The sequence below is a fragment of the Colletes gigas genome, unplaced genomic scaffold (genome assembly GCF_013123115.1).
Source record: "Colletes gigas isolate AHSC1104 unplaced genomic scaffold, ASM1312311v1 Colletes_gigas_Sc00014, whole genome shotgun sequence".
Taxonomy (NCBI): domain Eukaryota; kingdom Metazoa; phylum Arthropoda; class Insecta; order Hymenoptera; family Colletidae; genus Colletes; species Colletes gigas.
This window is the reverse complement of record NW_025106643.1, coordinates 1,971,009-1,987,385: the sequence shown is the minus strand read 5'-3', so window position 1 is coordinate 1,987,385 and position 16,377 is coordinate 1,971,009. Positions and strand designations below refer to the sequence as shown.

General features: G+C 46.1%; 1 protein-coding gene across 3 annotated transcripts in view; it reads right to left on the bottom strand.

The window, feature by feature from the left end:
• The window catches only part of LOC122399550 (probable nuclear hormone receptor HR38), a 67,082-nt gene extending 51,268 nt beyond the window's left edge, over positions 1 to 15,814 (bottom strand). For 2 of the 3 annotated variants that reach the window (XM_043400305.1, XM_043400306.1), the window contains exon 1: positions 15,582 to 15,814. In XM_043400305.1, the coding sequence (XP_043256240.1) occupies positions 15,582 to 15,681 (100 nt within the window). In that variant the 5' untranslated portion in view covers positions 15,682 to 15,814. Of the gene's footprint in view, positions 1 to 6,524; positions 6,637 to 15,581 lie in introns of those variants that run through there. The other variant, XM_043400307.1, reaches the window with a different exon arrangement.
• Between the last annotated feature and the right edge of the window lie 563 nt (positions 15,815 to 16,377).

Sequence of the window (16,377 nt, the reverse complement as noted above, 5' to 3'; positions counted from 1 at the left end):
GCATACGGCGGAACTTCTTCCTATAACTCGTGAAAATAATTACTCGAGAAATTAACATAGGATTAACCGGTTAATCTGCTGTCAAGGAAAACAGGTGCGTAAATAATCGCGTTTATGATTTCGATCGGGGAATATAGCATGCAGATTTCCTTTCATCCGACGATGAGCATTATGGAAATTTACTGTTCCGTCTCTGGTGAATAAAACAGTAGACAATGTTGCACGGTGATAGACATCTACGGGAATCAAGTGCAAAAGTTAACCCTGCGTGGTAGATTATTTCAAGGAGATATTAATAATAAAATATAACCGCACATTGACGCTGTAGCTAACGTACACCTATCGTTTGATCTAATCCTATACGCTTTTTTCGATTCTCATTTTGCTACTGTATACTATTTTGGTAATAAAAAATTTATTATTATTATTATATTTGTTACTCATTGGACATTGAGACTAATATTGAGACTTTTAATATTGTCAATCACTTTTTAAGTAAATTTTATTTGTGTAATAATTGAAATATCGTCTTCCATTTTATACAGATTCCAGATGGCTTAATTTAATTTTATTTAATTTTATAATACACCGTCGGGGGAACAAGTATTCCAAGCTACTTGAACTTTAGCGAAAAGAAAATGGTTCCGCGATGCTTGTATTGTGATGTTGGCGCCCCAGAGTTAAAGAACGACAGCGATCGGCCATTAACGTCGATCGAATTCGTGGTCGCCATCTTCCCGGTTCCTATGAGCGCTAATTTATCGGTGTCGGACAAGTTCGGGGCGCGAGAAGTCGCCGTTTCGTAGATTCGAGGGAAAGATTGCGTTAGAAAAGCAGAAAACGCGATTCCACGAAATTGATCTGATCGTGGCCGGTCGGGCAAATCAAACCGCCAGACACACGCGGATCACGAGCTGGAAAACAGAACGACACATCTGATAAATCGCGTCGACACTGGCCGACCGAGGTAACGCGCGATCTGTTGTGAAACAATCGGACACGAGCCATTGCAACGATCGTACCACGACTTTCCTTGCGGTAGACAAGTACGTGTGTTTCTGCGAACCATTTTTGCTGTTCCTCGAATACACCGCCACGGCAATTTCCATATATCAATCTCTTTTCGAGAAATGGAATATTATTGGAAACAGTGTGTATTATTTCATTCGATAACTGTATTTAAAATGCATGCAAGTGTAACGATTGATAAATTAATCGAAAACACTTTGTATTCTTGGAACCAGTCCAAGCAAGCAGCAGAATGCAGGGCTCTGTGCTTCTTTTATTTTGTAGAAAGAAGAGTGTTGATCGTCTTCTTTTATCAGATATGGAAAACGTATATTTAGAGTCTATTTCAACCCTTAGGAATTACTACTTTCTTTAACCCTTTGTCGAGTTCCAGTCGACACTTTTTCAAGTCCAAACCAAAGAGATATCGTACACTTGCAACAACAGTGTAAATAAAACAGATATTTTAACAGGTAAATTTCGAAATAAAACACTCAACCCCTTAACGATCATGCTCGAGCCTGACTGCTTTGAAAAACGATATTTGTTTAATCTAATGGTTTAAGGGATGATAATATTTGTTTTCCTTCAAATTATACGTTGGATACAACATTGTAATTAACAAAAACCGCATTTTTAGAAACAAATCCAATGAAGAAAACTGATTATTCTTAATTAACCCGAAAAATATGAGCGTTGAGGGGTTAAAGGCGTTGGGGAGCTGCTGGTAACAAAATTGAAATATAATTCGGAGTGCAAAGGGTTAAGAAGACGTCTTATAACCAGCAAAACCAAAAATGATCGTACCCGGTAAGAGAAAAATATCTATAAATCGTCGCGCGTATCCGCCATTTTCTTCGTTGCATAAGCGAAAAAAAAAGCTCGAGGCACCGAATAGAAATTCTGAAAATTCTTTCCCACGTATTCCCCGGTCGCGAAATAATAAACGCGATTTACAACGTCCGTCCGAAAACACCCCGCGGAAACAAGGGCAACTTTAAAGCATCGTCTGTCACCTAGTTTTCACCCTCCTGGTTTCAGATGCTAAATTTACCCGGGCGTCTCGGGCGTCTCCGTCGTTCGTCGAACGAAAATCAGAAAAATCGCGAGGAAAGCAGGGGGAAATAAAACGCGCGGAAGATGAAACGCATCCCCGAGTTTCCACCTGTTAAAATTCGACGCTCGATACCGTACTGGTCTATCCTCTTTAACCGGCGGCCTTGCTCGCCCCCGTTAAACAGACTCAGGTGCACACGTACACGTAACCACCACGCTCGCACCCTCCGTGTGGGTCGTCAACACACAGTCAGTCGAGCAACCTCGCCCTCCCCACTGCCACAGTCCTCACCCTTGCACAGCTGCTTTCCTCCCCTTTCGACCCACCCCTCCCGCCATCCTAGCTATGCCACCCAACTCCCCCTGAACTCGGTGACGTCATACTGCGACGTCGTCGATGACGTCATTGTTGTACCGCAGTTCCGTTCATCGATCGACGCCCCCCTCCCGCCCCCGCGGTGGCCGTTTCAGGGGCGGAAAACCGGGCGGTCCACGTTGCCCACGCGCCCGCCAACCGTCTCCCCGCGACATCAAAGAGCCACCAGGTTTCGACAGCCTTTAAACACGGCCTCCATCCTTCAAAGGATCGCTCGACGCCGCGAAATATTTACGGTCTCGGTTCGAAAACAGCTGCGCGCGCACGCGTCTCGCAAAGGGAATCGAGCGTCGAGGTTCGATTGATCGACGCGTCGAGACCCATTGCCAGGCGGGATCGTTCAAGGATACTCTATTTCGCGTCTTTCGAACAGATAATATTTCGGGAGGAGATCGAGGAAACTTCGCCCCCCCCAGTGTCCTTGACTCCTCGTTTGAGCTCCGCGGAATTGTACTTTTCGATTCGTGTAACATTAGCGTCGCGAACGTTAATGAGTCAACTTCCAGCCGTGGCCCGATGCAACGTTCCCGCACGCTCGGAGAAAACTATAAATCACCGCGTCAGATACGATGGAATAGCTGTAGAAATTTATCAGCGGTATCGACAGTGGCTAATCGGCAACATTTCAAATAACTGTCCCGAGCATTCCCCGGCGAGGTCACGGCAAGAGGACGACAGCTTTTTTGCATGAAAAATTAAATGACGTGTCGCTTTATGCGCCTGGCTAGGTAGTTAAACCAACGTTAGTCCTTTCTATCGTAATCGAACGGGTTGCACCTTCGACGAGGAAACGTCGTGATTGAAATTCCAACTGTAAACTGGATAAATAGGTCAGCCCGATAGGACAACGCGGGACATCGAAGATCGAATCTATAACGAGGGGAATGTCCCTGTATTGGACAGACGTAAACGTAGCTATCGAGTTATTTTTCTACGCGTGTCCGACGAAGGAAAGTATTTAATTCGTGCGTTCATTAAGCTAACCAGGCTACCGCGTTAATCGATACAGAACTCCCTCGTCTGTCGCAACAACCACCTTGCACGGTACACTCGATGCTTTCGTTTTGAGGACGCGTCGTGGTGGATTGGGAAAATTTCCTCTGCTTTCCAGCGAAAGTGCAAATCGTCGTGGAACGTTTCCACGCTGGTCGTTCGCTCTTTTTCATTCTTTCGCAAAAAGTCCCAGCGCGAACACGTGCACGACGCATCGTGGACGACCAGTCCCCGACACAGCTGGCGTTCTTCCTCCTCCTTTGATAGTTCTTGCATTTCTACTTGATGACATCACACAGACTCACTTTGAGGGGGTCACAAGTGCCGTTATATTTATGACGAGAAAGTACAGGAAGGACTCTCGCACCCACATGTGTCCCTGATCGATCAACTGCGTTGCAAATTCTTGAAAAATTCACTTCAGCCACCACGTGACACCTCCACCACCGATATACTCTGATTCCCAGCGACAATTCTAGCTGTTCAGATTTTTGCTAAATTTGTTATTTAACTCGTGCTACAGTTATTCAAATTTCGTATTTTATCTAAAGTCCCGGTTCAGAGAGGAGCGCTACCAAAATGGCGAATTGTCAAGTAATGCATTGTCTATAACTGGTAATTCAATATTTTTGTCTCAATTTTCGAGAAGCAAAACCCAAAAATACCTTCAATCTAAACACTAAACAAACGGAAAGTTTCAACCATAAATATCTAGTTCCAAGCAACCCGATTTCTAATAATTAATACAGGTGAATCGGTCAGTGATATTTCCAAGCACCCAATTCTTAACCAACAAGGGAAAGCGACGAAAGGAAAGAAATATTTAATCAAAAGCCTATAAGACTCGCAAATAGATAACCTTCAGCAAGTCTCGTCAGCCAGCAATACTTAAATAACTACCCTAAAGTCATACTCCGAAACACTTTCCTCCAGGAGCAATGACACACCCAAACAGCTAATCTTTCGCTAATCTTTTATCGAACGACTAAACGAGTAATCAAGCCACGCCCCAAAATATTCAAAATGATCGAACGTCTGATCTTCGACCAGCGACAAACCCAAAGCCAGCTCTTGGATGCATTGATAACACTCAACAATATCTAATTTCCAAATAGCGAGTCCGCCGTAAATAAGCAACACTTAAAATAACTAACCTAGAACCAGCCATGCTCCGAAATAGTTACCATCTTCCCAACTAACACACGCCTTCCGATACGTATCGATCACGGGAGCGATCGCGTAGGGTCTGACGTCCCTGGTAACTGTCAAACGTCACGAAACCCGTGTTCACACAGGTCAAAGTAACCAGGACCTCTGCTACCATTGGTTCTCATTTTTTTTTTCGAAACGCATGATCCTGGACGATCGATAGAACCTCTTTTCACCGGTCATTCACCAAAGACTGACACCGGGGACCGGTATTTACGTTTCGTACGGCGCTGCAAAAAGCTCGCGTCAAAGCACGCGCGCGATGCGTCGTCACAAGTCTGTTTTGGCACGAGTTACGAGCTGCCCCCTTTGCGCTGCATCCAATCTCGTTTTTCGACAACGTCACGCGGAACCCAGTCGCGACGTGGCTAATCCTGAGCTTCGCCTGTTAAATTTAACCACTGCCACGCCGACTATTACGCGAGCTGCGGGCAGGGTAATTTTCGCGCGGCTAGCGACGGGACCGATACGCTGCATATCGACGATATTAGAGCAATTTGATATCGGATGCACTCGATAGAAGATACAGAGAGAGGTATCGAGTTCCCACCGTAGCTTCCAGGAATTATAAACAACTGCAGCAGATATGCAACTCCAGTTTTTTGACCATTTTTATATGTCACAAAAAGACTCTGCATCGTTCGGTGCAAGGATAATATTTTTTTTTTTATATTCGATAAATTGTGTTCTTCACCGTTTGGCAAAAGGCAACCATTTTTACGAGTAATAAAAAATGGTACTTTATTATCGGTACGGTGCTTGGTACCATTGTTCGTCGTTGTTCTCCGTTATTTGGTTTCGATGGCGTTTCCCGGAAACGGATTGCACGACGACGCGTCCGTGACACCTTCGCAAAAATTACGGACGCCACGTGACGCCCGCGTCCCAAGGTCGCGACCAGAATGCGCCACTCCTCGTGAATGAACTGTTACTTTTCGTTTATGAGAGCCTTATCGCGCCTAACGGGACCAGGTATCGAATGCAATTTGCTCGAGAAAATCAATTTCTGCGTAGGAGATTATCCAGGAACACGCCATTACTGATTAGTTGAAGAAAATCGTGTGTTAAATGATCATTACACGATGCTCGATTTGATCTTCATCATCTCATATATCATCTAGTTTCAATGTTAAATTAATTCTGAAATTGTCTATGTCTGATCGAGAACTCCCATTTCCACTTATTTGGAATTTTATGGGAACTATTGCATCAATCCTGTGTATTCAAACTTCTTTAAAATTACCTTTCTAACCTTACTTTGATTATCATCTAATACTTTGTTATATTAATTGGGACTTTTTGTTTATTGAATAAATAAAAATAAAATGGATTATTTTCTCTCAAAACTTTATAGATCTAGGTCATCTGGATCCTGCAAGTTTTGTTATATAAAATAATTTGTAGAAGCTAGCATGAGAATAGCAAGATACTATCGAACGTTGAGCAATTAATCTTCCGTTGACCATTAACAGAGCTACTCGTTGCGAGTATCGAAAAAAATATAGAGCATAAAATAGGAGGGAAATATCGCGTAGATCTGTTCGCCAAACTTTCGATGGATTTCGACGTGTCTGTCGTTATTTCGTGCACCATGAATCGCGGGCGTTATCGCAAACAAAGCAACAGCGGAGCCACGACGCTAAACTGGGTTAAAGTAATTGATCGGATCCGATCGATTTTTATTACCGTGGCGACGACGCGGGGGTTTTGCGTGGACAGAAATATCGGGAATATCGCGTTCGACCGTGGATCAACGATTTCACCGTCGTAGAATTTTCAGGCTCGAGAGCCCGCCAATGGCAACGATACGTTTCCGCGGGAATCGATAGGAAAAATGGGGGTTCGAAATAGACCCGCGGAATCGATAGGTGGTATCCGTTACCTCATTTCGAACAGGCCATCCGGGGGCTAGATTTATCGTGAAGGAATCGCCGGTGGTTCCCGTGTCAGTCGACACGCGGGACGCGTGGAAACTCCGTCGACTTGGTATCGGCCCCCGCGGTCGGCGAAAACTTTCGCGAGCACTCGAAACTTCGGTAGCGGCGCGCGGAGAGTTCGTCGCGTCATCGTTCGAACGTCAGAAACGTGAACGCTCGCAGGCACCCGATTCCCAGTGCAAACTCGCGTGGAAATTGTGACGCGCGAGCGTAGGGAACACGCGTCGCGGAAAACCGAAACGAAACTTACGACGGTATCGACAGCGTCCGTCGCCAACGACGACCACGACGGCCGCAACGTCGAAGGAGGTGGCGAAGACGGCGACGAGGACGGCAATGCATAACGCCCGAAATAGCGTCGTCCTTGGCGGCACGCGTGACGTCGTAATGCCGTCGGTCGGTCGATGACGGACGGGGGCGGCGTGATGACGTCAGAATTAATGCCGGAGCCTGGCAGCGTCGCGGCGACCGCGGAGTTTGCGCGCCGGAACCCCCGTCGGCTCCGTGCGTCAAGTTTGAATGAACCCAGCGCACCGTGAGGGAATACCCGCGCACCTTCCGGCCGTCCTCCGTGTATTCTTTCACAGGTAAACGTGGGCTCTGATCGATTAAATGGACACTCGGCTATGCAAATCGCACAACGGATTGCATCTCTCGTGACGCAGTCGTTCCCGGTTATAGACGACGACGGTGATTTTTTCGAGACGCGCAACGATTCTGACGCGCGACGGGGATTCCCGTTTACCTCTTGCGACCACCAGACACGGGAACAAAACATACGTTAACCCTCTGGTGGAATTCTTTTTGTTTTCATTCATACACTTTGATATTTTGGGGCGACGGTGCTGCCGACTGTCGTCAGAGATATTAGAAAATTAACACGTTGGCTTGAATTTTAGTTACAGCAGATAGGGTACCATTATAGTAACAATTTACCAGTATCGATCTTTCCTGTAATTATGGATTTTTAGTATTGGTCGAGTGTCGGTCACCGGTGACCCCCAGGGCAATCAAAGTGAATCAAAGAAAATTATTTGCTATAATGTTGATATATCAGCATGTGATCTCAAAGTTACGCGAACCCATACAGGGTTAAATAATCAACCCTTCGACGAGCTAGCTTTGCTTGGTAGTCTATGGGGATGATTCTTAGAATGAACTTGCTAGAATTGCTCTGGCAGGTTTTGAAGTACTATTATATTACTAAATAATTTTCTCGTTTACGTTCCACAGTGGGAACCAATAGCAAGTTTCCTAGTTTTCCCATAACATGCCTGTGACTCTACTTCCTTGGCGAATGCGTGAAAGGGGAATGAAGCTTAGGAAAGGAATCGAAGAGCTGTTATTGAATCGATCTCACGATCGACGGACGGAAATTATCGCCGCGTGTCAAAACTCGCGCGAGGAATACGTTTCCGCGGTTGGAGTCTATTTCAGGTGAAACAAGGCCGTGCGTCAGCCGGCCGCGTTACACATTTTTACTCGGTTCGCCCGAATTACCATAAGCCCCGCGGGCATGCGACCGCCGACGTCGAGTGCATCGCGTTACGCGAAAACCGTTGATTCTTTCCTCTCCATTTAACCGGGCGGACCATCGCCGTTTCTCGTATCCGTCGAAATCGAAGGAACGAGCCGCGTCGATCGATAGATCCGACGTTAATCAACCGGTGCTGAAACACACGACGAATTAAGTCCTCCCGGTATTTATAGCGCCACCGTCTGACTACTGACCCTTTCACCGCTGGCACGCGCGTTCATATGCATCAACGTCACTTATCGATTCCAAAGTCATTATGCGCGAGTCACAATCTCATTACGCGGCTCGAGTAATCTCTCGCGTTCCCCGCCAGAAGCGCAATCAGGTTTTCGACGGGACGCTGAGGCTGCCACCGTCGGTACATTACAATGATCGCAAAACAGGATCACGATCACCCAAAACTAACGCAAACATTCGATTACGAAACGCTTGAAATCAATTTTCAACCGATAACTATACCAGATATATCGATTTCCGTTTACGATCGTTTAGGGGTAGTTTCCTATTTTTTATTTTCAATATCGGTAACGATACTCTTTTAAAGAATATTGTTTTTAATAAAACTGGAATGAATCCAGTCACCGATTGCAGTCGAATTTTAACGAAATCGATAGCTTGTGGAAAATGTGTTTTCGCCATTTTTCGAACGTTTGTTCGCGCCGCGAGACATGCGCGGAGACGAGCAATTTCGACGTTACGCAACCCGGCGATCGATCGACGTTTATCGACGAGCAGCGGTTTACAATTAATCGCGATTGCAACGGGAATTCTTCTTGTCTCGCGGGCGAGTGGTTCGAGGCGCGCGTTCCTCTCGTAAACGTTGCGCGTCCGACGAAGGTTTCGTCGCTGGAATCACCGCGCGGGAACCGATACATAATTGAAGAAGCGGTATAGCATTTATGCAATATGAATCGAGTTGGCCCGCCCACTCTGCGCTGTGTACTTCCACCCCCGTTCCTTCGGCCCCGGCGGTGGTCTCCGTTCGTTTCCTGATCGCGTGTCCCTCGTCGGAAACAACGGGCCATTCCCGCCCACGCGAAACCGCAGCTTCATGAAAAACACAACGCCGCGATCCGGGCACCGGTTTCGAGCAACAACCTGTCATCGGTTACCTCCGGATTCGACGCCTTTGAGGATTACTTTCGAACCGATTCGATCATAATTATCTCCTTCAGATAGAATTGTAGAATTTTGTCGCGAGCTTCTTCGTATTTTTGGACCCGAGATCGTTTAAAAACATCGAGAAAACGAAGAGAAGTTACAGTTATGTATACAGTTTAAGCCTTGCTTTCTCGATCGTACGGTGATTCAACAATGATGATGACATCAAACGCAGACGAGCGGAGTATTTTGCATCCGCAGAACCCAGCATGGTACTGCGGAGGAATGCAATTCGCAGTGGATGTTAAGAAACCGTAGATCATCGTGCTTGAAATTAATATTTTTTGTTGCGCGGTTGTGACTTCATCAATCGAGGTTTTGAAACGTGCAACGTCCTCTAATACACACGTAAAATAACAGAAAATAAGATAAAACAAAACGTAGTTGATCCCAAAAGCCTTGCTCGAAAAGAGGTGTAAAGAGAATAAATATATTTGTTCAGGATTAACACCAAGGGGGCGTCTGGAATCTACTATTGATAGTTAATTACTTTTCGCGTTCATCTATGTAATTACCAAGCTTCTTTCTTATTGTTCGTACAGTCCTGTCATTTTAATGGGTGGACTATTGTTATTGTTAGGTTTTTAATCTGCATAGTCGATAGTTATGGGCGGTATACGTGTGTCGAGACGCGAAAAACATAATACACTTCCGCCCAGCGCCATCCAGTTACAGGTTCAGAGCTGTACACCCACGCGCTATAGATCGGGCCGTGTGAAGGCTCCATACGTTATAATCATTAATACAATGAATTCCTTTCGTTTTTTATTCTATCCCCCCACATGTTTTCAAATTTCTTAAACGATCGAAATGTTATACTGCTCGTTACAAAGTCTAATAACACTTCGAAATACTTTGTTTTAAAAAATACCACGCTATAGAAAATTATACAATAGCACATTTATATTTATATGTCTTCTTAAATTTTCCAAAAATAATTCCACAATAATATGTAATATTCCTATGTATATGGTTATTTCATGACATAGTATAATATATGCCGAATTTAATTTAAATTTTATATAAAAAAAAGGCAATTTTTAATATCACATGTAAATTCTCATTCTTTGTGCCCAGAAATTATTTATCGTAAAAATCCAGTGTTGAAGTATTATAGAATGTTGATTAAAAACAGTAGAATAAACTGCAAAATATAGTAGAATATTTCTATGTAAAGAAATAGAAAAATTGCTAGTAAAGAAGAAACTAGGATCCGCGATGTTATCAACGAAGACTGTTGACGCGAGAACAGACGTGAATCAAGTGATTATTAAGGGACGTCGCTTGCGAATTTGCATTCCCAAGGTGCGTACGTTGTTAGACGAGACGTCGCGATGTGGAGGCGATGAATCGCCGGTCGTTCATCGTGCTAGCATGCCGAAAACGTGAAAAGTGTAACGGCACGTGATGCACGGCGTCTTCGTCGTTTCTTTAGCCGTCTTTGTGCCCCGGCCAAGTAGCCGCGGATCGCCCGCCTCGTACGTATATTTAGTTTGCCCAGTAAAACAATGCAATTGGCCTCTAGGAAGCGGTGCGCGTCCCAGGGGCAGTTGCCGTCAAAATACTATTCAATTTTACGAACGATCCCCGACCACTTAACCGACGTCGTTCGTCGCGCAAACGTGCGACCCGCGCTTTACGAAGTTATAACCTTAGATCGTAACGCGAGTTTCGGTCTGGTAGAATCTTAAAAACAATCTCGCGGCGTATGTCCCGTCTACCGGCCATAAAGAAGGCCAGCCGAAGATATTTTCGTCTGTCTGACGTTTATCAGACGTTTGGAAAAGACGAAGCTGGTGCTCGAAATGCTTTCGGAATCGATTCCATGAATGAAAATATGTGCAATTGATACATTTGTTAAAAATGCGATGAAATTATGAGAACGATGGATTCGAAAATCGGGGGTAAATAAAGCTGGTAAATACAGGGTCCAATTCTGTAGGCGAGGCGCCCGTGAACCTAATTCCCGTCTTGCGCCGGCAACCCGATATTACGCATCACCCGACATTACTCCGTTACCTCATGATCTTCGTGACCCACATCTTATATTCCGTGTTACCGTGCACGATAATTATTCGTAATAAAATGAATTATACTTCATTATTTCGCGCAATAATGGACGAAGATTTTATCGTCGATTGCGCATGCCGATCGAGCATGGGGAACGGCGCGCGCACGGTGTGCCGAGCGTTTAAAAAGAATTAAGTAGTTAGAGACGTGCCAGCTCAGACGGCTGACTCGATCCACGTCCCGCTAATGTCCGAGTCTGATTGCAGCTAACTACTTGCGTCGTGAGACGTCCACCACGCGATTACACACAGGCTTATTAAAGGGTTACGACACCGAACGACTCGGAAAAACGATCAATTTCGGGAAAAGTTCTTTTTCAACACATATAAGTAATTCTATCGAATATTTACGTATCGCCTGAAAAGGCAAATGTAACCTGGAAAACGTTAATTGAAGTAAATATTACAATTCAATTCTCTCTATTTTTCGACTCTTCGTATTGCAATCGAATATTCATTTACATTGGAAAACGTTAATTACTATAAATATTACAATTCTTTCATTCTATTTTTCGACTCTTCGTGTTGCAATCGAATATTCGATCTAGTATCCTATGGTTGTTTAAACCTTTCGATTATAATTCTTGGTAACGTTTCGACCGGGAATATCAGGACACCAGACTGGGGAGGTAGGGTCACTTTTGCGATATACGTTTGATTTGGATGATTATTTGTCAATAAATTGCAATAAAAAATTTATTGAAAAATTTTAAAAGAATTAGTAAGAAATACTACGAAATAAATGTAGTAAATTAATAAGAAATAAACTTATTAAGGCTACAGTATTGTCGTTGTCGTGTGATTGTAGCTTTCCGTGGGATAATTTATAACAAAATGGTTCCTTTAATATTTGTTCGTTACTTTTATATGAAATGAAAACAAACGAAAAACGAGATCGCGATGGGAATATACTCCACAAATTTTGACAGCCAGTTCGCAAAAACCCACTTTCGAGGGGCCCGAAACACTCTCGAGAATATGTTGGAACTTTGTTATTTCGTCGACCATCAAAATGAAACTTTAGGTGCACGTTCTTGATTGTTTAAACCTTTCAAAGAATACAAAAAACAAATTATCGATTTTGTCGACGGGACACTCGGTCCCTTTACATTTACTTTTTTTTTAATAAATTTTCAAGTTACAGTAATTAAATTAGCATTACATAGGACTCTAAAATCGAAATAATAATCCCAAATTCGACCTGGATTATTTCGTAATCAACGCTTACTGATCAGATATTAATAATTAAATTTCCCAAACATGGAGACATCGTCGATCGACACTAAAAATTTTTGCTCCGTGCAAAGCAATTTTCGTCTCCCTGGAGGGACTAAAACTTTAACAAGAGCTTATGGCCTTATCGTGCACTTTTGCAAACGGGACCGTCGGTTTTCCACGGTGAGAAAGACCGATCGAGACTGCTACCCGGGGACCGTTCAGATCTCGCGACCGATATCTTTATCAGCGCTATCCCCTCCCCCCTAGCTCCCTAGTCGTCGAGTGCATTTTCTTTTTCTGCTCTCCGCGTCGAAACCCGGCGTATATCGCAATCACGTGCCCACGTAACGGTCAGAGTGACAGCCGATCGGCTATCGATAGCGAAACGCCAGGACTTAACGGGGCACCGCGACAGAAAACCAGGCCCCGGCTGTTTAACGCGCGGAAGTCATAAGCCGTTGATTTACCATTGTCACGGCCGTTACTCTCGCGAACCTGACAATCGGTTTTCGCAATTCGAGCGCACGGGCCACCGGGTTCCTCGACCACAATGCAGCAGAACCGGTGACCGCACCTGCACCTCGCTTAGCCGTCCGGTTATATTTGTTCGTTCTCGTGCTCTCTTCTTTCCTGCGCGGGCAGGTCTCGTGCGGGCCAACTATGCACGCGGAAAAGAAACGCCTGCCTTGCACTCGGCCGACTGCCAGACTATATTTACCTTAACGTGCCGATTACACCTGTAAAGAGCCCTATCGGAACGGCTACCGACCGATCGAACGCGGTCCCGTGCTCGAATATGGAATCTGTCGCTGGGGGGGTCCGGGAGAAAAACGGGCGCGGATGAATAATTTAACCGCGTAAAGCGACGCGCGTCTTTTTTCATTTTTTTTTTCTATTCTCGATCGGTTACGACGACGATGATGGTGCGTGGTGATCGATGGAATCGTGGAATGAAGGCGAAAGTGATAGGAAATGCGAAACCCGAGTTACGGATCGGTGTTTTTGCGAGAATCGCTGTACCGTTCGGAGCGAGTTCCAAGCCAATCGCAGTGCCGCAACCTTTAGATCCTTTTTCGCGGCTCAAATCGATTGGCTAAGGTGAAACGTCGAGAGGGGAGAAATCGTCCCTTCGCTCTATCGTTCGCACCTCATCTCCGCTTTTTGCTCGCTCTTTCTGTTTTAATGCCATGCCCATTAACCTTTTTCGTTATCCAGCGGGGAACGCACGCGACTTCGTCGCGCACGCTATTGTCTTTCGGTCTTCTGCCGGTTCGAGACCGTTTAAAGGTCTCTGTAATTATTGGTGATAGAATAAAGACGGGCAAATTAAGGGGCGAGACCAAGTGATCCAACGATCGGTCATCGATCACGGAAAACACCGACTTTTCCACAAAGTCACTGTTAAGACGCTCGATGTAGTAATTGGCGAAACGAAAAAAATAACATTTTCTACGAAAATATTCTAAAATAATGTAGCATATAAGAATCCTCAATTTCGAGTCTCGAACATAAGTTTACCATTTTTATTTTCATTCGCGACGGTATAGTCGAGACTTTTGAATTTTCCGAACCGTATAAAGAGCCGTGCTTCTACTTTAACTATCTTAAATTATTCCAATATAAAGTATCTTATAAACATCGAGGGACGACTAACCAAATAAAATAAAATTCATGGAATAAGTTAGAAATTCCGTTCGTTTCGAAATGTCCCGCCATTTTTCGGCCAAAACCCCAGCCCCGTCCGCGTGCAAAACTTTCACAAATTTAACAAGCGACCGGACTCGCCTGGCTCCCGCAGCTACGGAAACTCGATCGATTAAAAACTCGTACCGTGACGAATTCTGCTCGATACGATTCCAGGATTCCGCCCATGAAACGGACGAAAAGAAAAGTGCATCGAACGTAGGATTCGGTTGAAACAAGATCACCCGAAGGACTCTTCGCGTCGATCGATCCATTTCCACCGTCACCACCACCATCACCACCACCACCTTTAACTACAACCTGACAGCCATCAGCGAACGTGTGCAATCCTTGGTACACGACGATAAACTATAGAGGACGGTCCCAAAGTCTTTGCATTTTTTTTTTTTTACTGACTTACACTTGTTCCAATGATCGTGGCGTTGCGTAGCGTGATGCTCGAGGTTCCGATGATGGTCATGGTTGTTGTTGGTGTCCGCCGCGATGGTGACCTGGTGGTACGGTGTAGTCGGCAGATGGATCGTCGTCGATCGATCTCGTTGATCGTGATCGCGATCGTGATTGTGATCGACGAGTAGATGCCTGCCGGTGGTGGCACGCTGGTGGGTGGTCGCGGCACCGGCCGCGGCTGCTTCCGTGGCCGTATCCTCGACGGTACGCATCGCACGTACGATCAGCACTCTCGCGCCTCGTTTTTGCTCGTCTCATTCACCAACCAGTCGGGGCGAACGAGGGCCTGGGCTATCCCGACGTGTCTCTTTAAACGACCGCGCGCGGACGATCGACGGCCGCGGCGATCGCGACCATCGTCACGGAACGATCTCGCGCTTTTTCTTTACCTTTCGCCTCCGTCACGGTGGACCTTTCTCGCACCGATCGGTAGAACGCTAATCGAACGACCGATTACGTGAAACGTTTACACGTGGGTACTGGCAGACAGTGTTTCCTTCTCAGTTTCTAACGATACGATGATGGTGTATGTGTCCGTGGCGCGAAAACAAGGTGGACGAGAAGTCGACGATGAACGGACGGGTGAAAGTGAAAGGGGATGAAACCGTGGAACCGCGTCGATGAAAGCTCGCAGTCGATAATTCTCACGGGCCTGTAAACGCCGGTTCGTACCAGTCAGCGGAACGTGGAATTTCTCGACTGTATCATTATCGACGCGGGGGGCAAAAAAATCGTGAAGCGGGGGACAAGAAACGAAACGTACGTGCTCTACGATCCACCCGGAAATGCGCACACACACAACTCACCCACAACACATGGAAACAGAAACAGAAGCGACGAGACGACACACGTGTATCACCGACCTGTGTGAGTCGTCGTAGGGCTAGACGAAGCCTTCCTGACGTCTTCGGAGGTCAGCGCTCCATCAAGGAGCCCGAACAGTTCTGCCCTGGGCACTCGCATGCAGACTCCTGATCCCCGTACGTCCCCGGAACTTCCGGTTTACCGTTCCTCCGTCGACATCGCGTCCCCGCTCGGTTCTCTCGTCTCTTTAAAAATCAAGCCCGTGCGGCGATCAGCTGATCGTTTCCCCAGTTTCGAACCACCTCTGTCTCGTCGGGCAACGTAGCACGAGACACACCGAGTCCCGTACGCGGAACCACGCGCGCTCCAACGCGGTAGTCTCCCTCTCTCTCACCCCCCGTTTGAAATCACGCGAAAACTCAAACACAAACGTCCTTGGCTAACACCACTGGGTTTGTCTTCCTCGCGCGTAATCCCAAGTTTTCTCACTGGACGCGCGTTCCACGGCCAAGCCCGTGCGCGGTTACGCGAAATCACCGGACGGAGAAATAGTCGAGAGCAGTGTGACGAGTGGTAGCGTGGATAGTACGTGATAGAGGAGAAAAAAAACAGCACGGACGTTTAGCAAGAAAGCGACACACTCTCGCACGGGTGGCCGGCCGCCGCGTAACTGAGTCCGGATCGCGCGCGTTCCTCCGCTATATTAAAACCGTAGCGTGTGTAGCGACGGCGGCGAACGGCGAACGGCGCTAACGATGACGTCACCCGCGGACGTCATAACCCGGGACACACACGACAGCAGCCGGCGGATCGATGGACCTGGCTCGAGTGAGCGTCCCTATTGGCCCACGCGGC